Source organism: Dermacentor variabilis, chromosome 3 (genome assembly GCF_050947875.1).
Source record: "Dermacentor variabilis isolate Ectoservices chromosome 3, ASM5094787v1, whole genome shotgun sequence".
Classification (NCBI taxonomy): domain Eukaryota; kingdom Metazoa; phylum Arthropoda; class Arachnida; order Ixodida; family Ixodidae; genus Dermacentor; species Dermacentor variabilis.
Window position 1 is genome coordinate 9205377 of NC_134570.1, and position 24677 is coordinate 9230053.

Consider the following 24677-nt stretch of genomic DNA (forward strand, 5'->3'; position numbering starts at 1 on the left):
ATCTCTTTGTGTTGGAAATGTTCTTTGGCGAGTATGTTTTTATGCTAAGCTACATTCAGCGTTCCAGCGAGTAGGTTTCCCGGCAAACAACTCTAGTGTTATGTTCCTGCATGCCTCCTCGTAGAACGTAAGTGGTGATGCGACCTTCGGCATTTTTGCGCTGCCCCAAAGCTGTCGGCAATCTACACATACGGTTTAAACGCGGGAAAAGCTTACCGGCTGTTGCAGCACGTGTAGTATAGAACCTTCATCAGCGCGCCATCCGCACGCTACTCGTAACCGGCGAATTCCGTCAGCTACGTGAGATGGTCGGTTTCTCTATGTGTGCGAGAGAAGGGGTAGCGCAGCGTCCTGGCGTGAGCAGGCTTTCCAACACATGCAAACTTTACGCTTGCACTGCGTTAAGGTAGTTGCATGCAGGCTGTTTCACAACACACGTGCGAATAGAAAATTCGCGGCGCTTGGCGATGAAACCTGCGTCAAGGGTGGGAGATAAACATGCACCTTCCGTTCAGCATGCTAATTTTTTTTTTTAGGAGAACCGAAAGCACGCATTATTGATAAACTCCGGTAGTAATCGTCACGGAAGTGGTTAGAGCACAACAGTGTTGTTCTTGAGCGCTTGAAGTTGTTTCGCTTCACAGCAGCCTCCCACTTAGCTGAAAGCTTCTTGTCTTCCAGGAACTAATGGAACATCCAAACATCGTCGCGGCCGCTGGTGTTCGTGCAAGCGTAGGCTGCACAGAACGCCGGCATGATCGGCCTACAAGTTAATTGATGCTGCGCACGTCAACTACCACTCCTATACACATAAACAAAGGAATGTAGGGTCGAGCGAAGCAGATTAGGACGGCACTCACGCAGAAATAAGCCCGGTCAGGCACGGTCGCGGACACTGCGAAGGAGCGGAACACCAGTGTTGACGTCACTACGCCGCGGTTTCCGGTCTCCGCTCGCATCGTCAGCGTCAGCAGGAGCGCGCGGCGCTCGAGGGGGGCGGAGCTACAGCGCAATTTTAACCGCCGATTGCGTCGCTCCTAAGTGAAAAATGCCCCCCCCCCCCAAAATTTTACCTTCATTGTTTATAAGGTTCCTGCATCCGTATATGAGCGTCTTATTGAATTCGACAGACTCTTCAGCTTCCCTTTAAGGGGTTTTAGCGTTGCAGATGCCTTTTAAGATGCGGCGCCCCCACAGCCGCGCCGAAGCAGCAGCAGGCCCCGCACACTCTCAAGTTCAACAAATGGCCACAGAGGGCGAAAAAATCGACAGCGCGGTGCTGCTAAAGAAACGGGCATAGTGCACCAATTATAAAGGTTCCCCGTTGAGCTCATTATCTCCCGCTAGAGGCGCCGTAGTAAGCTTAATTTTAACCTACAAACTTTCTTTAACAATAACCGAAGCGTTTCTATTACATGATAAAGAGTACAAAGTTATCATTCCTAATACACTGTACTCTTTATTACAAACTTTGTTGTTTTTTGCCATTTTAAAGGAAAATAGCGCTCAGCATCATCGACCTCCCACGTGACCTCTGGCCTGGATTTAAAATTTTTACCGGTATGTGCGCGTTCACGGCAGGTACGGATTCTTTGGTTCGTACATCGGTTGGTTATTTTGTGCTAAAACCAGTTTATTGCGCTTCGATATCTGGCGTTATTTAACTTGGCGTGTAAGCCCGAAAGCTAGGTTTCAGTCGTGAGCCGTGTAGAACATGTCTGCATCGAAACGGGAGCCGGGTCCTGCTGCGACTGGGGACAGCAATACCGGTGAGTCGTTTAACATCGCTGCTTCAATCGCTATGTAATTTATTCGTCTCGTTAATTTACAGGTGCAGGCAAGTTAACGAACTAGATGCTGCATTACATACGGGCAGTCAGGACCCTCCGTTGCTGTTTCCGAAATAAACTTTCAGTTGTGAGGCCATCATCATACACACATTCACGAAAGAGAAAGCGATATCGGAACGCGCGTCACATTTTTCATCTCGTTGTAGCCCTAGCCATGGGTGACTGAGTAGCCTTATCGATATATTTTTTTTCGAGGCCGCCGGCAACTTCTTTTGTTCACAGAACCGAATAACCCTTTGATAAACTGAAGCTAATGTGCTGAATTTAATGTATTAAACAGTTGCACGCATGATAATTCATCCATATTTCGTACCTGTTGGTTCCAAATGTTCTTGCTGTTCAGTTTGGGTTACCTCAGAACATTTTTGCAGTAGTGAAGTGGTGCATCAGGTTCATGCACAAAAATAATGCATCATTTCTAATAGCTTCATATCTTTCATCTATTTGCTTGTGAAGCCAGCAGTGTGATCTCTTCTAATGTATAAACGTGCGCACAAAGGTTCTCACTTGTGATCTTAATAATACTTAAGCTGCTGATATGCATTGTAGTTATGAAGACATCAATTTTACGGAAAGTAACAATATTTATTTACCAGGCTGCTTAAGCACCCTAGAACAAACAGTGCACATTTGCATGTGTTCTGTAGTCACAAACTATTACAATGTATATGTCGCACTTTCTCGCATATTATATTGCAAAATTGTGCTTATTCAATTTCTGATGCAGTCAAAATTTCTGTTCCAGACATGCAGTAATGAGGACAGCACCAGTATAAAGCTACACACTCCATGCATTAAACAGAAGCTGCTGCCTGCTACAACAAGGTCACTTTGTGGACTTTGGCTGCTACTACAAGGTAAAGAACACCTGGTACAGAAATAAATATGCTTGATATATGCTGTATTGGCTTGCTAGTATTGAGATACATGTCATCTGTTTGTAGCAGATGATCTGAACGTTTGCTCATGTTTACATTTCAGTATAATTGGTTCAAACATAAAAGAAAAAACTACATGAGTTTGGATAATCTCTGCTGTATCTCATGTGCCACTGTTCTGCCCCAACAGAGTCTGCGCCAAGTACATCTCGGTCATCACGGGAGCCCCCATCTACACCAACAGGAAGGGGCTGGAGCCGAATTCGCAAGACCACGAACAAAAAAGCCATTCCAGTATAATTTGCATGAGATATCAAGTCTACAGACGACTGTTTCAAGAGTGAAAAGAGCCTACGCCATCATTCCACCAGCACAGATGTTGGCCAAGTCATCCAGGTACCTCAACAACAAAAATTCTGTGTCTTCAGATGTACCTGGAACCTCTGAACAAGCACAGATGATGCTGGCCAAGAGTGTTCCGTCAGCTTGCCCTTCCTTAGTGAGCTTCGTGGCCTTGCCAATTCGTGCCAAGTTTAATTTTGTTTCAATGAACGCAAGCTTTTTCATTCCACATTTTTGTTAGAGATCATTCCTCTTTCTCATCCAAACATTGAAAGTCAACTGATTCTTCGCTCATATTTAATATCAGTCACTGTCTAGAAGCAAACCTATCTGTAGCAGTATTTCTAGTGTATGTCGCCATGTGCAATTCCTCTCCTGAAATAACTGACACTGCATTGGCGTTTGTCTTGCATTAACATGTACACTGTGTGCTATGTAGCATTTAACTTTTCTTAATGTTTTTGGCTTTCAGTGCTTTCAAGGTAGAGTGGCTTCTTTCTTAAATGCAAGCTTTCTCATTCCCATATTGAATTCCTAGTCTCATTCAGGATTGTTATTCTTCCTCGACAGCCTGTGTTTTTGTGCAAGCTACATTGAAGTGATTGATTGCAGAATCTGGTTTCGCTGCTGTCCAACTTGGTACTAGTCACCGTGTTACATTTCTCATATGTGGGAGCCTGGTCAGTTGCATTGGGAGACAGTCTCTCAAGGCAAGCACCTGCTCCTACAGTCCGCACAGTGACATAGGCTGCAAATTTACACACACCGTGGTTGGTGCTCCCCGTTCCGCCCTTTCTTGCTGCTGCCATGTGCAAATTTTACTTGTGGCCTTCCATAATTTCGCATCAACAGAGACCTCATACATGATTACATGGTTCTAAGTTTATGAAGTTGATATCCACATGTGTGGAAAGGCCTGCAAAAGTGGCTGCAAAATGTGATGTCCACAAAACCGACCATGCCCATATTTAGAGAATGTAGTGCACCAAGTGTGAGTTACACATCAGTGACATGCGAAAGAACAAAAAGAGACATGCAGGTTGGAAAGGCAGTAACGCTAAAATGCCGGGCACTCCATGTCACTGTGTTGGCTGCGGCAGCAGATGCTTGCATCACCCGATTGCTTCGCAATGCAAGTTGCTCTTCTTCAATGGCGACTGTCGGTGCAAACACGTGGGACGCACTGTCCAATCTGTTTGCGCTGCTGGTTGTTGCTTGTTACCAGACTACCATGTGCGACGAAGGCAATCACCATGCCTACAGTCGGACGGTTAAATGTGCCGCAAGCCACCCGTGTGGGTGTATGCTCGCTGTTGTCATGTGGATCATAGCCAATGTATAAATTGAGCATTATGTTAGAGTATGTTGAAGTGATTTGATTGCAGAGTCTTGTTTCAGTGTTGTCCCACTTAGTCATAGTTGCAGTGTTACATTTCTCGGATGTGGCAGTCTGCTCAGTTGCATTAGCCAACGGCCTCTCGAGGTAAGCACCTGCTCCTGAAGTCCGCACAGTGACAGAAACTCCCTGTTTACATGTATTGCGATTGGTGCTACCTGTTTGTCCTTTCCTGCTGCAGCCGTGGGTAAAGTGTGCTTGTGGCCTTCTTTGTCTGCGATTTGGCGTGAACAGAGACTATCATACATGATTAGATGGTTTGAAGCGTATGAAGCTGATATCCACATAGGTGGAAAGGCCTGTAAAAGTGGCTGCGAAATGGCGATTCCCACAAAACAGACCACAACCATATTGAGAGCAGGTGGGGCACCAAGTGTGAGCGACACATTAGCGGTCACCGAAAGAACAAAGAAACATGCATGTAGGAAAGGCGGTAACGCTAGAATGCCGGGTAATTCATGTCGCTGTGTTGGCTATGGCAGCAGGTGCCTGCGTCACCCGATTTATTCGCAGTGCAAAAAAAAAATTATGGGGTTTTACGTGCCAAAACCACTTTCTGATTATGAGGCACGCCGTAGCGGAGGACTCCGGAAATTTTGACCACCTGGGGTTCTTTAACGTGCACCTAAATCTAAGTACACGGGTGTTTTCGCATTTCGCCCCCATCGAAATGCGGCCGCCGTGGCCGGGATTCGATCCCGCGACCTCGTGCTCAGCAGCCTAACACCATAGCCGCTGAGTATTCGCAGTGCAAGTTACGGCGACTGTCAATGCAAACAGGTGGGGCACTGTCCAATCCGCTTGCGCTGCTTGTTGTCACTCGTTACTAGACCACCATGTGCGACGTAGGCAACACTGTGCCTGAAGTTGGATAGCTGAATGTGCTGTAAACGACCTGTAGTGCGTGAATGCCCACTGTTGTCATGTGGATCTTTGCCAATGTACAGTGTCTTGTCTGAACCTTATGCGGTGATTGAATGCAGAGTCTAATTTGATAATGGTCGCCGTGTTATTTTTCTTCGATGTGGCGCCCTGGTCAGCTGCATGGGCAACAGTTTCCCGAGCTAACCGTCTGCTCCTGCAGTCCGCACAGCGACAAAGATTCCCAATTTACATGCACCGTAATTGGTGCTCTCCTCATTCGACCTTTCCTGCTGCAGCCGCGGGCAAACTATGCTTCTGGGCCTTCATCGACCGTGATGTGGCCCATATTGAGAATGTGGGGCACCAAGTTTGAGTTACACATTAGCGGCCCCCGAAAGAGCAAAAAGAAACGTGCAGGTTGAAAATGAGGCAACGCTAAAATGCCGACTAGTCCATGTCGCTGTGTTTGTTGCGGCAGTTACGGCAGTGCAAGTTACGGCGACTGTCGATGCAAACAGGTGGTGCACTGCCCAATTTGCTTGCGCTACTAATTGTCGCTCGTTACCATATCGCCATGTGCGACGACGAAAGTGAGCAGTTTACGAGCTCGCGTTAACGGCTTCAGCGTATCTCGAAATGCAAATTTTATTTCTGCTCTCGTACGAGAAGATGCACTGCTTTTCTTCTGCCAATAAAGTCGCACGTCCTGTTCACTCACTTGTGGCTTGTTTGTATGGGCGTCAGTAGAGGCTCTTTAGTCTGCTGGAAATTAAAACGCGGCAGCTGAGGCATGCTGCAACGCCAGCAAGGCGAGCACGGCGCGTACCCAGCGTGCGCCACCGGAATAAAGCGGCCATATTAGATATTGCACAAAAAAAGGCATTTCCGCTTCCTGTTTAAGCAGCGCCATCTGTCGGGCCCCGCGCTAAGTTCCATGCGCTGCCGCTTCTTATTTTCGAACCACTGTGGGAGGTACAGTTTCCCTTCTCTAAAGTTGTTTCTTTATCCTACGGCAGCAGCAGCCGGAGACGAACGCCGACAAGCCCCTCCCTCGTCTCACTCCCGTGCCTCGCGCGTGACAGAAGAGGGCGCGCTTCCGCCCCGCCCTAATTCTCTCCTCGCACGCGATCGAGGAGAGAATTAAGTCATTTAGTAATATGCATAGCATCCTGACAGATGTGCAGTTTGGTTTCCGGTGTGGAATATCTGCAGAGCTTGCCTTGCTGACGCAAAAAGAAATCATTTGAAATAACTTTGAGAACAAAATGTTAACTCTAGGTGTATTCGTTGAGTTTTCCAGGGCTTTCGATTCGATTAACTATGAAACTCGATTTTCAAAATTAAACCGTTATGGCAACTTACAAATATACTCGATTTTCAAAATTAAACCGTTATGGCAACTTACAAATATGGCAAACTGTAAACCTATTGCAAAAGTGGAGTAATATAAGTTCATTAGCAATTAATCCGAATAAAACTAAGGGTGTGTTGTTTACGTCACCACAAAAACAAGTACACTGAAATACTGCTCTTTACCTCGGTACAGAAAGGATAGAATAAGTTGATAATGTAAAAACGTTAGGTGTAATTTTTAACAAACATTTAATCTGGGATACACACGTGGAGCGTATTATGTCCACTTTGGCGAGAGCATGTGGAATAATCTGTCGATTACGACACATATTGTCCTCTAAGGTAAAACTGATTTTATATAACAGTCTCTTCCTCTCACATGTTAGCTATTGTAATCTAGTGTGGGGTACTAGATCGCAAGCAAACATACGAAGCTTAAAAACATTACAAAAGAAAACTGTCCGACAGGTTCTCAACGCACCGTTTGATGCACATACAATCGAGATTTTTCGTGCTCTTACTGTGCTCCCTGCTGAATATTTCTATGATTATAACCTAGCCTTAACAATTAAAAAATATTTTCGCTGTAATAACAAGGTTTTCACAAATTTCTGCAACTTATTCAAATCAAGGGAATCGTTATATGAATTCAGAAAACAGAGCCAGTGGGTGTTACCTTTCACAAGAACTAATTACGGTCTCAAGCGATTGCACTGCCAGGTGCCGAGAATATTAAACGTGATACATGCTTCCCGTACCGAACTAAATGCTATTACGAGAAAGACACTGAAACTAAATTTAATTAATAATGGTGAAATTTTATCACTAATAATATTTGCATTTTTTTTACCACGTTCCAAATCTATCGCTTTTCCATCGTTCTGCATTTCTTCTTATGTTCCGCTCAACACTGCCGTAACATTCTGAATAGAATTGTTGGTATTACTTCTAATTTGTATTTTTTCAGGTGTTGCTTATCATTTGTGCATGATCTTTCTGCGACCCTTTTTCTGGGTATAGATGTATGTCTACATGCGCAGATGTAAATATGTATAGATGCGGAGTTGGTGTAGATACGCATGTGAATATATGCATATAGATGTTATAAATATTGTGATGTGAATATGGATGCCTGTATAATATGAAATTGTTTTGTACATGTGTAACACATTCTATTTGTGAATATGCTGCAACTGTTCGTCAAAGATAGGGAACAGGAACCTCGTCAAGCTGCGATTGTGCAGCTTTTTGTTCCTGCCCTTGCATTTTCTTTTGCTGTAGAAAGGAAAATGCGAAACAAAGATGAAGTTGAAAAGTTGAAGACTAAGCCGCGTTCGCGGGCTCGTCCGCTCGCACGTATAGCACACGGCCCGTGGCGACGGTTTTATCGCCCTTGTATACGGATCCTCACGACGACGCCGACGGCAGAAATGCACCTGGAGTGTCCATATACTTGCTATCGCAATAAGGATTCACTGACGATTACAATACACCCTAATGCGAAATTTGAGCGCCGCTCTGTATGTGTTTTCATTTCGCGATATACTTATTGGCTGGCGCGGACAATCTGTCTCGTTTCAAATGCGGTCGGATGGCTCATATAGGACATGCATCGACTTCCGTCGGTTGAATGACGTGCTCATTCCAGATACAGAGCCAATACCACGAACTGATATGGTTTTCGCTGAAGTGAGCGCAAAGCGCTACTTCTCAATATTCGACCTTGTCAAAGGGTATTGGCAAATCTCTCCCTCTTACTGAGCAGTCGATGGAAAGAACAGCATTTTCAACAGTATCAGGCCACTATCAGTTCCGTTTCATGCATTTTCGCATAAGAACTGCATCGCAAATTTTCACTCGTTTAATGAGAAACGTACTAGAAGGGGTCTCAAACGTCCAGCACAATATTCAGGGTGTTCTAGTGGCGACTAACACGTGGGATGAGCATATTGTTTCACTAGAAATGGTGCTAAAACGGATCAATGAGGCTGGGCTCACGATAAAACCTGAGAAGTGCCAGATCGGAGCAAGGAAAATCACATTCATGGGACACGTGATAGAAAGTAATTGAGGCGGGACGATCACACACCAAAAAAAAAAAAAAACAGGTGCAGGCTTTACTTGGTCTAGCTGGCTATTACCGTCAATTAATAGCCGAACCATAAACAGCACTTACCCGAAAACAAGCGCCAAACAATGTCACTGGACGCCAGAATGTCAGATAGCGTTTGAGGAACTCAAAATTGCGCTATCGCAGCATCCAATACTCCAAGCACCTGACTTGTTAAAGGAGTTTATCCGTCGTACAGACGCATCGGACATCGCCCTGGAAGCTGCACTGATGCGAGAACACGAAGGCATTCTACACCCCATCTCGTATGCCGGCATAAGACTTCTCCAACGGGAAACAATATATGCCGCTATTGATCAAGAATGTTTAGCTCTTGTGTGGGCGATCCACATGTTTTCCTTGTACTTATACGAAAGATGGTTCACAGTACAGACAGACCACCAACCATTACAAAATTTGGCAACACAAAGTTGGAGAACGCACGCATACTGCGCTGGGTGTTAGTATTGCAAGAGTTTGACTTTAGAGTTGTACACATTACTTGTATTGAGAATTTGAGAGCGTACTACCTAAGGCGAGTGTAACCACTTGTTACAGAAGATGGTGTTTCGTTGGAAAAAGATTTATAATAATTTGTCAGTGTTTGCTAGTTGAAAGATGCTTTGGATTTTCGTGATTGAATAACATGTGTTATGTTGTCTTGTGGAGCATACGTGTAAGATGTTAAACAGCACCAACTGTGGTTAACGACTATTCATGCTGTTAGTCGACACCAAATGTGATACCCACCTCTGTTTTCTGTTTGCTTGTTTATTTGTGTTTGTTATTTTTTTTTGGGGGGGGGAAACTTGAACTGTGGGGTAATGTCATGAGGTGCACGTGCTGCGTTGAAAAGGAAAGGCGAAGACGACAATGATAACGACAAAGGCGCGAGCATGATCGTGCAATGGTACCAGAAAAAGGTGAAAGATAAAAAAAAAGGAGAACCTCCGGAGAGCCTCGTGGCGCGATCGTGGAACGCGGGAGGGGCTTTGGTGATATAGGAATTGGAGCGAAGAAGACCCACGGCGGAGGAAGCAGGCCGTTGGCCCATGGGTCCGGGCTCTTGCCTATGTCTGGTGTTCCTGGGCCTACGGCTCAACGTATGAAGCTGGCGTTTGTCTGCGAGCCGCCCAGCGGGGCACCAACCACAGCTTCTGTGCTCGCGACCTTCCCTCCTGGCTTATGTTTCTGCCCCATCGTGCCAGTCTGCCCCATCGTTTATGTTTCTGCCCCATCGCCTCCCGACTCCAGTCGGGGTACCTCAGCAGCAGCCCACTCGTCGTCTGCATCATTACAGCCGTGACTTTGTCCGACGCCGCACACCGAACAATATGGTGATGTGTGAACTTTAATAATTTGATTCTGTAGTCTGCAGACTGTTTAGAGACTCCATACTTTAAGTGATCCATATTAACCTTTGTCAGCAATTATATGTCGTCAAATTCATATAAAGCATTGTTTGTGTGTGACAGAGAGCCTAAGCTTCGTATTTCCTAAATCGGTCTGTATTGACTACGTTAAAGAACCTAGTACGGTGAAAAGATATACACCGCGGCTGTGCGTGCGCCGTATCTTCAAAACGACCTGCGACGTGGCCACAGTGCGCGCCCACGCGGGCCTTATCTTCAAAGCGATCTGCGATGTTTGCAGAGTGTGCGTGGTGCCACTAGCTTCGTATGCGCTGTGCTTTCGACGTTACGTTCGCGTTGAAGTGAGAGATGCACGAAAGTCAATTCGCTCGTTCCTGCTGCCGCAATTCCTCACTCCAGCGTTTTCACATCGAGTTTGAAAAGAAATCTGACCAACCATACAGTCTAATAAAAAAACTTCGTGGACCATGCGCTCCGCTTGCCCGTTTGTGGCTGGCTGGTAGGGTGCGCTAGTCACTGCACGTATGCCATTATTTCGGTAAAACAATTATTTCGGCGGGGACAAATACGGTACTATTGTCGGCGACAACTTTCTTCGGAATTCCAAACGGGGCAAAAAACCCGCGAAGCTCTCTGATGACGGTAGCAGAAGTTGCGCTTGTTATGCATCTGACCTAGAACCATTGATAAAGCCATCTACATTACTCAACAAAAAATCTCACTGACCTTCCACTCTGTGAAGAAAGATCACCAGCGAAGCTGTGTATCTGGGCCCCTTAATGGCGAACTGGACCTCCGCCGCGGGTCGGCCCGGTGTTGCACTATCTTCAGGATCGGCTCACGTATGGGGAGTGCTCAACGCCTGGTTCACCTCCGCTACGGGTCGGCCGGGCATTGCACTATCTTCAGGATCGGCCCACGTATAGGGAGTGTTCAACGCCTGCTTCACCTCCGCCGCGAGTCGGGCCGGTATTGCACTATCTCCGGGATCGGCCCACGTATGGGGAGTTTTTTGCTTACGACGCGAAAATTCACTTGGACCGTAGAGGTATACAGCTACGCTGTAAAACATGTTGCCCTCAATTGGTGCCTCGCAGGGCTGTGTCGGCTGTTTGAAATTGATCAGGGGCACTTTTAGCTCATCCTTTCCGGACTCCTTGCATGTCATGCATTGCTTCTCGCGACGGACTTCATTGCATCAATCATTTCGTGTCCGGCGTGAATGAGTTACGTCACGTCACGGCGTGCGGCTTTCGGAATCTGTGCTCAGTACCCCAGGAGGAGACCACCACAATGTGTAGAGAGGACATTTTCTTTTCTCCAATAAGGCTGGTAGACTTCTTTGAGTTCACGCAATTTGCCGGTCTGTAGGGCTGGGAACACCGTCAGAAGCGTTGGGTGTTTCCTTGTCATGGAGGCAGTCTTGTCAGTTGAAAGGAGTGAATTTGGTACCGTTTTTACCATAAGAACGTCTGCCAGAGCGCATGGTTCGTCTTCCGACCATGGTAAAGGAAGGCGGCTCAACGCATCAGTGTTTTGGTGAACCTTGATTGCCTGGTCGGCATACCAGCTCGTAGCTGCAAGCAGTCAGTTTCACACACCATCGCTTCATGCGAGGCGACAGGATTGGAGGAATTGTCCATCCAGGGCTTAGGATGCCGAGTTTGTGGTCAGTCAGTAATTTCAATGTCGTATGGCCAAGTACTCGAGAAAGTACTGAAAGTACTAGAAAGCGGTGAAGTCCTGCCTTTGATGTTGATTCTGGTAACTCTTTGATGGATTTTAGCTTTGGTAGCCTGTGTTTAAGAGCAAGAGAAATACTCCGGCTCCAGCGATGACATATTTTGCTGCTGGGCATGTTAACACTAGCTACAGGGCTCACCGTCATATTTACACCGATGGCTCCGTTGCACCTACATCATCTGCCATTGGTGTGTGGATTCCACCTGATAGTGTTACCATCTCTACCACTCTCCGCAGTTCAACTACATCCACTGAACTAGGTGCACTGGGGGCCGCTTTGATTTACATCAGACCAGACAGCTGAGTCTTGGGTCATCTTGACCGATTCCAGAGTGGCCCTGCAGTGCCTGAAGTCGCCACGCATGCAGGAACTCGTAATGAAAATCCGACACCTACACAAAAAAGCTTGCGAACTGCATCACAGCGTTGTGCGGCAGTGCTCACCAGCGCACTGCGGTATACAAGGCAACGTCCAGGCTGGCCGTGCTGCCAAAACTAGACACTTCGAGAGGAATGCTCAAGATACCTTTTTCGAGAAAAGACGCGGCGACACTGCTTGGAGTCTCCAGGGATCCTTCTCGATAGGTGCCAGCTACCACTACGGACCTCTATACAAAATAGATGCATCGTGTGACTTTTACATGCCGCAAGGCCTGCCTTCACCGCATACGACTCAACGTGGCCTACCCAAACTATTTGGATGTATGATTCAACTGACAAGCTCGCCAATGCACTCTGAATGTCCCTTAACAATCGCAGCATGTTCTGTACGACTACTGCCGCTACACGACAGAAAGCGAGAGTCTTTGAAGGTGGCAGTGCACCTTCAACGGGACTCGATCTTGGTACTACGGCAGATTCTCGACCATGGGAAAGCACCACCTGTGCGTTACGCGCCATGAAAGCGCTACTGACGTTCTTGCGGGTCACGAGCCTTAACAGGAAGCTTTAGCTCGGGTGCTCCTATCTAAATACATGTTTGAGAGCTTGAGAGTTCTTTATTGTACATAATAATAAGGTTACAAATGAGGATTATACATAAATACAGAGGAAGGTGCCATAGTCAACAGACTGTACAAGGGACCTCCCATTACAAATGAGTAGGATATGTGAATACAAAGCAGCTATATGCAAACACACAAGATGCCATATTAAGTTAGTCACTAGCTAACGCTGTAAAATATTTCATGACACAAAGCACTTATTAATATAATGTTAACGATGAAATTGTTATACTGAGCGCAAAAAATTGCGAAGGTTTGATTTGAATGTGTAAAAATGAGAGAATATCTTAATATGGCATGGTAATGAGTTCCAAAGTAGTGCGGCTGAGAAATTAGTAGTAAATTTACCATAATTAGTTCTAGGTGTTGGTAGTAAATAGCTGTTCGTAGAAGCGAAACGGGTAGACGTGGAATGTGGATACTGGCTGTTAGTAATTATAGGGAATGGGAGCTCTCCGTTAACAGATTTATAAACAAGTATTCCAAGTGAGTATTTATTTTGTTTCTGTAACGACAAAATACCGTTAGATCTGAGCAATGGAGATGCTTCCGATGTGTAGCTGCTACGTGTAATGATACGAATTGCTTGATTTTGGATATGCTGTAGTGGGGATAAATATGTGGAATACGTGTTCCCGCATGATGATATGCAATAATTACTATGCGTGTTAATAAAGGCGTAGTAGAGGGAGATGAGTGTCTTCACGTTAAAGAAATTGCGAATTTTAATTAATATTCTAATTCCATATGCTGCCTTCTTTGTTAAGCATAAAACATGCTCATCAAATTTTAGGCGTTTATCTATTATGACGTCAAGAAACAGAACACTATCAGTAGGATAAAGTGTCATCATCCTCATCGTTATCAGCCTGTTTTATGTCCACAGCAGGATGAAGGCTTCTCCCTGTGATCTACAATTACCCCTGTCCTGTGTTAACCAATTCCAACTAGCGCCCACGAATTTCCTAATTTCATCGCTCCACCTAATCTTTTGTCGTCCTGGATTGCGTTTTCCTTCTCTTGGTACCCATTCTGTAACACTAATGGTCCAACGGTTATCTAACCGGCGCATTACATTACCTGCCCAGCTCCATCTTTTCCTCTTGATGTCACTTAGAATATCGTCTATAACCGTTTCCTCTCTGATCCAAACCGCTCTCTTTCTGTCTCTTAACGTTATGCCTAGCAATCTTCGTTCCATCGCTCTTTGCGCGGTCCTTAACTTGTTCTCAAGCTTCTTTGTCAGTCTGCAAGTTTCTGCCCCATATGTCAGCACTGGTAAAATGCACTGATTGTACATATTCCTTTTCAATGATAATGGTAAGCTTCCAGTCAGGAGTTGGCTATGTCTGTCGTATGCGATTTAACCCATTTTTATTCTTCTGTGAATTTCCTTCTCATGATCAGGGTTCCGTGTGATTAATTGACCTAGGTAAACGTACTCCTTCACAGACTCTAGAGGCCTACTGGCAATCCTGAACTCTTGCTCCTTTGTCCGGCTATTTATCATTATCTTTGTCTTCTGCATATTCATCTTCAACCCCACTCTTACACTCTCTCTGTTAAGGTCCTCAATCATTTGTTATAACTCGTCTGCGTTGTTGCTGAATAGAACAATGTCATCGGCAAACCGAAGGTTGCTGAGATATTCGCCGTCGATTTTTACTCCAAAGCCTTCCCAGTTTAATAGCTTGAGTATTTTGCCTAAGCTCGCAGTGAACACCATTGCAGAGATTGTGTCTCCCTGTCTGACCCCTTAATTTATAGGTACCGTCCTGCTCTTATTGTGTAGAATTAAGGTAGCTGTAGGACCTCTGTAGATGTGACCTCATCGCTAGTTATAGGAAGAGTTCCTGTATCGTGTTCATTACTGTTTCTAATTGAAGTATCCTGACTCCTCTGGGTACTGTACAGGTCAGTAAGGAATTCTTCCGCTGCTTTTACTATATCTTAGAGATTTGATTGTTGATGATATTACCCTGCTTATCTTTCAGTGCATACATGTTAGTTTGTCCTATGCCAAGTTTCTTTCTTTCCGATTTCAGGAGGCGTCCATTTCTTACGGCGTCTTCAGTCTTTCTCACGTTATAATTTTGAATATCTTTTATTGTCGCCTTGTTGATCCGATTTGATAGTTCTGCGAATTCTATCCTATCTCTTGAGTTTGACACTTTCATTTTTGTTGTTTCTTTATTAGGTCCTTTGTTACTTGGGAGAGCTTGCCTACTGGTTGCCTTGGTGCCTTGCCTCCCAGTTCAATTGCTGCCTCTGAAGCCAACCTAGTTACGGTTTCGTTAATTGGCTCTATGTCATCTTCATGTGTCTGTTGTAAGGCAGCATATTTGTTTACAAGTACCAGCCTGAATTTGTCTGCTTTTATTCTGACTGCCTCTAGGTTGACCTGTTTCTTCTTGACCAGCTTAGCTCTTTCTTTCTTCAAATTGAGGTGAATCCTAGCCCTCACTAACCTATGCTCACTGCATTTTACCCTACCTATCACTTCTACATCCTGCACAATGCTAGGATCAGCAGAAAGTATGAAATCAATTTCATTTCTTGCTTCACCATTAGGGCTTTTCCAGGTCCACTTTCTGTTGCTACGCTTCCTGAAAAAGGTGTTCATTACTCGAAGCTTATTCCTTTCTGCGAATTCACCAGCATCTCTCCTCTAGCGTTCCTAGAATCAACGCCGTAGTTGTCAATTGCTTGTTCACCAGCCTGCTTTTTCCCCACTTTTGCATTGAATTCGCCCATTACTACAGTATACTGAGTTTGCACATTTCTCTTCGCTAATTGAACATCTTCATAAAATTGATATAGTTCCTCATCATCGTGACTGGATGTTGAAGCGCAGGCTTGTACTACCTTTAATCTATAACTCTCATTAAGTTTGATTACGACTACAGCTACCCTCTCATTAATACTGTAGAATTCGTCAAGGTTGCCCGCTATGTCCGTATGGATTAGGAATCCTACCCGGTAGTGCTTCTTATCTGGGAGACCTCAATAGCAGAGAACATGTCTGTTGTTCAGCAATATATAAGCCTCACCAGTTCTAATCTCACCAAGGCCGATGATATTCCAAAGAATGTCTGATAATTCCTCAGAGTCCTGCTAAGCTAACCTCACTCGAGAGGGTTCGGGTGTTAAACGTTGCTAGAGTCAGTTTCCATTGGCGGCCTGTCCAGATCCAGAGATTCTTAGCACCCTCTGCTGCCCTACAGGTCTGACCGTCGCCTTGTTCAGGTGCTCCGCAGCTGCTGGGGACTGAGGGCCGTGGGTGAATTGTAGCGATCATTTGGGAGGGGGTGGCCGAATACTGCACCAGGGAGGCCAATTCCTGTTCTGGGGAGGGAGTGTCTTGTTGAAGCTTTGTCGGCCTTCCTATTTGGTTGTACCGGGATTAGTATAGCCCCACTCGCTCTCGGCATCTTGTGCCGGTGACAGGCATCACGACGCTCTTGATTGTCTTCACGGTGCCAAATATTTTTCGTCCAGCAACCTCCAATCTGTTTATTGGCAGATTTCCGTCGATGAGCAAAACCAAGAAAAGACCGCTTTCGTCACTCCAGATGGCCTCTACCAATTTAAGGTTATGCCCTTCGGTTTATGCAATGCCCCTGCCACGTTCGAACGGATGATCGACCCTTTGCTTCAAGGTTTCAAATGGTCAACTTGCCTTTGTTACCTCGGCGACGTACTTGTGTTTTCTCCTAAATTTGAGACGCACCTTGAGCGCGTCGCAGCTAACCTTGACGTCTTCCGCAAGGCTGGGCTCGAATTAAACTTATCGAAGTGCCACTTCGGGCGCCGGCAGATTACAGTGCTAGGCCATCTCGCCGATGCTGCCAGAGTACAACCTGACCCGGAGAAGGTTCGAGCAGTGACGGCTTTTGCCGTACATCAGTCTGTCAAAGACGGCTGGATTGTTGTGGGGCTCTGTTCTTAATTCCCACGGTTCGTGAAGGATTTCACAGGACCATTCACAGAACTTCTGAAGAAAGACGTGCCTTTTGCGGGGGGTTCCCCTCTGGCTGCCGCATTTCCACGCCTTATCACGATTCTCACCAAGCCACCGCTCTTGGCCCACTTTGACCCGTCCCCACCTGCAGAAGTCTGAACCGATGCCAGTGGTTATGGGATCGGCGCCGTCTTATCGCAACGCCAACACGGACACGACCACGTTGCAGCCTACGCTAGCCAGCTCCTGACACCTGCTGAACGCAACTATTCGATTACCGAGCGCGAATGTCTTGCTCTCGTCTGGGCTGTTCTAAAGTTCCGCCCAGACTTATATGGCAAGCCCTTCTCAGTAATCACAGACCAGAATATCCCTATATATATATATATATATATATATATATATATATATATATATATATATATATATATATATATATATATATCTGTGTGTGTGTGTGTGTGTGTGTGTGTGTGTGTGTGTGTGTGTGTGTGTGGGTGGGTGTGTGTGGGTGGGTGTGGGTGTGTGTGGGTGTGTGTGTGTCATTAACGCTTATTTCTGTGTCTCTAACACTTTGAACAGTACGCTTACGAGAGCTGAAGGTAGGAGCCCTTCTCGATAGCATTTGTTCGCAAGGCGATGCTAGTTTTAAGTAGAGTGGCTGGCTGGTTAGTTGATGCGTTTCGGAACGTCTATTCACTGATGAGCGAGTAGGCAGCTTCTGAATCTACCTCTAATACGACGGTTGCGCCTTGAGCTTCCAACGAGACCATAAGCTTCTTGTCTTAGATGGGCGTCACGACGTTCTAGCCATGTGATTTCGTTTATTGCAGTGTTCTTGAGAGGTCGAAAGCTTCCGGCTGGCCAACAGCATGCAGCTTGCGATGTGGAACATGCGGCTTGTTAGACGGGAATCGGATGCTTCGTTCTTTCCGCTCTTTCTTTGAGTAGGCTTTGTCAATGTGGCCTACTTTATTGCAGTTGGGGCATTTGTCAGTGCGGCATGTGCACTTGTCGGGGCTGTGTTGCTCGTCAGGGCGGAAGCAGAGCCTTGCTGCGTGCTTGTTCCGGTCGTGGGTTGCCGATGACTTGGCGGTTGCAGATGACTTGGGATTTCGGAGGCCTTTGATGCGCTGTTGGCGGACCTTGGCGTTCTCTGCTCTCAATGCGATGTTAAGGGCCTTCTGCAAAGAAAGTGAGGTGCTTCTCAGCAAAGAATCTGCTGGACATTGCCGTCTTGGAGTCCGCAGACGAACCGGTCGCGTAGCATCGTGTCAAGCGGTATCATCGTACCTGACGATGGAGTCGAACTTGCCTGTGCTTCCTCCAATTGCGACTGTTCTGGCGCCAACGTTGGAGTGCCGAAATTACACTTGGTTTCCAGTTTATTCAGCGCTGCTACGAAGGCTGCAATAGACTCGCCTGACAGCTAGTGCCGACGCTGGAAGCAGCATCTGATGTAGAACTCCGAGGGCTGTGGCTCGAAATTCTGGCGGAGGCGAAAGACGATATCCGTGAACGGGACGGTGCTCGGCTTTTTCAGTGCCGCCAATGTCTTCACTGTCTCATAGGTGGAGGGCCCAGGAAGTGTCAACAAAATGCCAGGCTTCCGAGCGTCCTCCTTGATGCCTTTGGCCTCGAAGTAAAAGCTTAGGCGCTGTGACCACGATGCCCAGCCGGTCCCGGAAAATTCTTCAATAGAGTCATTTGTCGCCATGGAGGCCTCAGTCTTAGGTAAAACTACGCGTGGCCTCTTCTCCGATTTTATGTCTTTAGAACTGTTTATTTAGATTACGATGCGTACTGCTTGGCTACAGGGGTTCTGCCTTGCTTGTGTCCTGAGTCGCTGTCTGCGGCTCTGCTTGGGTTCGGGCATGGTTCAGGTTACAGGATACGGCCGTTTGACTTGCGGTTCGACAGAGCGGCGATTGTATAGACAGAAATAGATGAAATTGCCGGACGGGACGTAGCAGCACTGAAGCGCAAAAGTAACGGGAATGCATACTTATTTCGTCGCGCTCTTGAGGAATGAATATCTCGAAGCTGATGTCATCCTGGAAATTCGTTCGATTAGCGAACTCACTGGTTACAATTCATATATTCTTATGTGCCATAAAGTAAATATTTCAAAAGTGAATTAGTGAATTTTGTTAATTCGTCGATTATGCACTTCGATTTCTTGTGCAAGTAATGTCCGCCTCTGAGTAATCCAGCTCAGTGACTGGAATTATTCTATCAGCCACAGGCGAGTTTTCTTTAATTGTTTATGTTATATAAAAACACCCAGTATGTACCACTTGTTCAAGAACCAATGAGTAGCGGGCACCCTATTTGTGCGCCAGTATCTCCTGCTGCCACGTCACAGTTGAGAAAACATTACGTAGCCCGTGCTTTTACACCACTGCGGCTAGAGTACTGATCTCCAGACTATTTTCCTGCTTAATGCTCGTTTGACACCGATGTTCATGTGCCGGTAATCTGGTGCTATTATGCGCTTAGGGGGATGGTTTGTCACATAATATCTCAAGGCTTTCTGCTGACCATACTCTCAGCGGTACTCTGCTGCGCTCGCTTCGCTCGTGAAGCTGTCAGCCTATTTAATTTTAATGCCTGAAATTTATTTAGCAGATAACGACAAAACAGCAGTTTTAATGCTATAGCCACTGGTAGGAGCTTATTTAAATGCACACATGTTCGTTTGACTGAACATCCCGAATTTCTAGAAACAAAAACATCTTGGGGAACTCGTGTCTTGTATTGAGGGAAGTCCTATACGATTCATATTCGGTGTGGATTAGATTTTAAAAATACTATTCGCACATCTATAGTCACCCACCGTGGTTGCTCAGTGGCTATCGTGTTGGGCTGCTGAGCGCGAGGTCGCGGAATCGAATCTCGGCCATGGCGGCCGCATTTCGATGGGGGCGAAATGCGAAAACACCCGTGTACTTAGATTTAGGTGCACGTTAAAGAACCCCAGGTGGCAGAAATTTCCGGAGCCTTCCACTACGGCGTGCCTCATAATCAGAAAGTGGTTTTGGCACGTAAAACCCCATAATTTACTTTTTTAATACTTGTATAATCCCTGGCTCCTTGGTTAAATCAGCCTACGCTGCGCCAATCCATCATGCATTGGATATCGGAAATTCTGCGTGTGATCGGAGGGCCAGCAGAGTACAATCCTGCGTCCTCCCCAATGCTGACAAAACACATGTGGCAGTTATGTGAAGCACCTTGTGATGTATTTTCCCATTCATTGCAGTATAATTTAGACGTTGACTACGGTGGATCGCCTAAGGAATACACCTGTACCATGAAAGACTTCCTGTGGTATAAGACTGTCCGAGTAAGTTGCCTCACACTTATTGTTCAGTTTATGTAATTGCGTTTACAAGAGTATTAGCTATTTTTTGGCCATCAAAGGCATTTCTTGTTTCCAGAGAGCTCTGTATTTCCTGCCCTCTCGCGTACTTTTTGGTCAACCTGTCAAGTAACTGAATGTTGTATGTCCTCGGTTTGAATGTTTCCAGGCAGTAATGAGTTTAAAGGACGTTTGTCGCCCTTCCGACGACCAGTGCACAAAGGAGCAGACACGTGTATGCAAGGGTGGCATGGTAAAACTCGCAAAGTCTAAGGCCTTCTGCATAACGTCGACAACATTTTGCGCACATTGGGTCCCCACCACTATCCTGAAGGACAGACACGCGGGCGAACGCAGAGCGCGCGTGGAAAGTTCCGGTGTTTCGCGCGCTCTGTTGCCGGTGTCGTCGAGTTTTCCGTCGTATTCCGACATGCACATGCCGTCTTTGCCGCATAACATAGCGCTGCGAACCTAAGCTTGATTCCCCGCAGCGGGCATAAGTGGACCATCTTGATGAAGGTATCGTTGGCTGCTACAAAACGAAGGTGTGTCAGGGAGAGCTCTTGATTGCTGAATTTACAACTATATGCCTGCAGAGTTACAAAGCAAAACTTACCTAATCACGGTGTTTCTTACGGATAGATGTCATTTTGACTTCCATACTTTGATTACTTTATACCAGGCCTTGAATCATAGTCATCTGAACTACTGCATAACTTCTAGGGGTGATACCTATCACTGTGATCTTTTTCTACAGCACGTTCAACATGAAGCCATCTGCATTCTTAATGGGAATAATCACCAAACTCATCTTTACAATCAGCTCAACGCACTCCGTATTACTGATATAGTTATATTTGGTGTTTAGATATTTACGTATCGAGCAGCTAAAAACCAAACACTTCTCAAATTGTTTCTCTTCCAAATGTTGCATCACTTGCTCTATTGCACGTTTTTTCTTCGCAGGGTACATAGAGTGTTTATGTTGTTTTGATTAAATTAAGCAATCCCTTCTCTTATAACCGCTAGCTTTATGAGTGCATTTGTAACGCACATGACTTCGTATTCAGTGTGTGCTTTGTGAGATACCGTGAACCAACTTGTTCTGCTTTAATGAATTATTCTTCCTGTTTTACGTAATATTAGCGTTTTTTCCTCAGTATGTCAACTCATAGTATTTTTACTACTAATAGTTTTTCACCGCTGTTGATTTCTTTTTTTTTGGGTGGGGGGATACTGTTACTGAAATTTATTTTAGCAAATACTACGGGACCTCTTTCTGCGTGTTATATGTACCCATTCTTTATTTATTTATTTATTCACGGCACCTTACAGACTCCTCATCGGAGCTTAGTGTAAGGGGGTCTTCGAACTGCGAAAATACAAGGCATCATAACACGCGAGAAATAAGCAAGAGCATGCGCTAAACTGTGTACGAACACATGCTTATTACAGTCACAATGTTCATGGTCAAGCGAGAATACAAATAGATTAAAACAAGTTATACAAAGATAACATAAAATTAATTTCTACAAGGAAAGAAATGCGAGAGAACACGTCCAAAACAAGTAAATTAGGTATTAGACAGGTACTGAGCAGTTAGAACGCTATTTACTCATGAAATATTCCTGCAGACGGTAATGGAATGCTTCAAGATCTGTAATGGAGACGATACCGTCAGGAAGATCATTCCAAAGTTAAATGACATGTGGCAACGCTGATGAGTTAAAACGCTTGTGTTTTACCGAAGACACGCTTGATGCTAACGTAATTATGGAGCCGTCGCGACATAATATATATGTATTTAGAGTGACTAAATATTCAACTGTAAAAGCCAGTCATATATGTCTTAAGAACGGTGTTACGCTCAAGCCACCATGCCAGCCGAACACGTGCAAATTTCTCGGTTAGGTTTGCTATGTATGACGTAGGGAAACCGGTCATAAAATGTCGGGTCTGCTCTTTTTTTTTTACTAAGCTTCAGCGCACCAGGCCACCTTCCATGACGAAGGCGCATGTTTTGATCTCCCACATGTAATTGAAATAGGCTACAACGCTCCTTTTATACATTCTTGGGGAGGTTATCGTTTTGTTCGTAATGCCATCAGCCTCAGGAGGACCACAGCGCTGACGCAGAAAATTTAATACCCAGGTACTGGAAGAATCGTACGTAAACATTCTGGGGCGATTGAGCGGTAAATGCGAGAGAAACGCGTTAGCATTACATCGCACCTTTTTGGGGTCCCGGATCTATGATTTAAATCGCGTTCAGCACATTGCAAAGTGTTGTTCTTGAGATCATTCGACACAAGTACTGCCCCCTCAAGGAGCGAAGTGCAACTGACAGTGGTCAAGAGAGAGAGACGAAAATAATGTCCAGTGGTGTGGGCTGCAAGCCCGGGCCAGGCGCGGACCCATCTGCGCTCAGAGGTCCGCTAGTCCATGTCGCTGCGGCACAACGGCGGCAGACAACCATAAGTTGCACTATATCTTGATACGGAACAGCCGCCACAGTGCGGCTGCAATGAGGAGGAAGAAGACGACGTGTGTGCCCGCTTGATATAGCGTCGCCATCTTTGCCACCGTTGGTCTACGTGTAAATATATTGTAAATAGACTTGTACATCAGCTATACGTAACATTAATTTGGTGGAGGTGGACGTTCCCCGTACCCGTCATAGAGCTCCGCAGCGGTCGCAACGGCGACAGTGTAATTTCGCCTTCTGCTGGCGGCACCTCATCTACGCAAGCGTCTCCGCCTGCAGGCCCGACCTACGTCGCCGTTTCCCCCCCTCGGGATCCTGTTGTTTTCACCGGAGTGGGCAGTCCTGATGTTGACGACTGGCTCCGCTTATACGAACGTGTCAGCACCAGTCACAGGTGGGATCCGACTATTATGCTTGCCAACGTTCTTTTCTACCTCGACGGAGCTCCAATGGCATGGTTCCAGACTCACGAAGAGGAGATTTCGAGCTGGAATCTCCTCAAAGAAAAGCTCTGCGACCTTTTTGGCAATCCGTTCGGTCGCCAAGTCAATGCCAAGAAAGCCCTTCCCACACGTGCACAGACGTCGAACGAGTCCTACGTGTCGTACATTCTCGACGTCTTGGCCCTTTGTGTCAAGGCTGACCCAAACATGTCGGAGGACGATAAGGTTAATCACGTCGTCAAAGGCATTGCTGACTAAGCCTTCAAATTAGTGGTGTTTACGAAAGATACCTGCATCGATACCATCCTCAAGGAGTGATGCCGTCTCGAGCATGTTAAAAGCCGCCGGGTATCCCAGCACATCACGCGACTTCCCAACACAGCTGCTACGTCATCGTGTGACGGCCTCTTCCACCAGCCGTCGCGATGTGACAACTTGACCCGCATCGTTCGTCGTGAGGTCGAAGCAGCGCAACCGGCGGCCCCTTCATTCCCGTTACCTGATCATTCTCCGGTGACAATCTCCTTAACCCAGGCCCTCGTCCGTCAAGAGATGTCGAACGTCGGCCTGCAATCGATTCGTTCCGTACGCTCGGAACCTTTGTCTCCATGCACGTCCCCACCCCACTCTTCTTACTCCTCTTATGGACAGCGCAACCCTTCCGAATGGCGAACCGTGGACGACAAGCCGATCTGTTTTAACTGCCCACGCATTGGACATGTCACTCGCCACTGCAGCGGCCGCTGGACTTCTCCGACGCGCTATTATGCTTATTACGCCCTTCGCCCCTCTAGCGCATCCTTTTCCTTCGCCCCTTCTATGCCCGCTCCATCACCTGACCCTGCGACACCTTTGACACGACCCCGCTACTCCCGCTCGCCTTCCCCCTCCGGCCGCCAATCTCGCTCGCCCCCGCCACGACGTGCTCCTTCTCCGACCTACTCGCCGCACCCCCGACCGGAAAACTAGACAGTGCAGCTACTGAAGGTGAAGCTGCATTGACAACATTGGCACGAAATCCTTGCTTCACCTTACCCACGAACAAGAATCTTTTGAACGTTCTCGTCGACAATGTTCCTGTGTGCGCGTTGATTGACACCGGGGCGCATGTGTCCATTATGAGTGCTGCTCTTCGCCGTCGGCTCAAGAAAGTTCTGACGCCTGCCCCGAATCGAGTTGTGCAAGTCGCCGACGGAGGGACTGTCGCTATTGTTGGCATGTGTTCTGCCCGATTCACCATTGCTGAGAGAAACACCGTCGTCCTCTTCACCGTCATCGAGCATTGCCCTCACGAACTCATTCTCGGTCTGGATTTTCTTGCCAATAATTCTGCCCTCATTGACTGTTCGGCCGGCTCACTTCGCCTTGACTTACCTCTTCTTCCCGACCCTGTGGACCCGCCTCCAAGCCATCTGAGCTGCATGGATTTTATTCGCCTACCGTCGACTTGTCCTCACCAGCTGTACCTGACGGCAATTACTTGGCCGCACCAATTCCGGCCGTTATGCTTACAC

General features: G+C 46.4%; 1 protein-coding gene across 6 annotated transcripts in view; it reads left to right on the plus strand.

The window, feature by feature from the left end:
• Positions 1-24677, plus strand: part of LOC142575121 (uncharacterized) — a 261480-nt gene that overhangs the window by 109161 nt on the left and 127642 nt on the right. For all 6 annotated transcript variants that reach the window (XM_075684131.1, XM_075684134.1, XM_075684135.1 and 3 more), the window contains one exon: positions 20137-20220. In XM_075684131.1, the coding sequence (XP_075540246.1) occupies positions 20137-20220 (84 nt within the window). The remainder of the gene's footprint in view (positions 1-20136; positions 20221-24677) is intronic.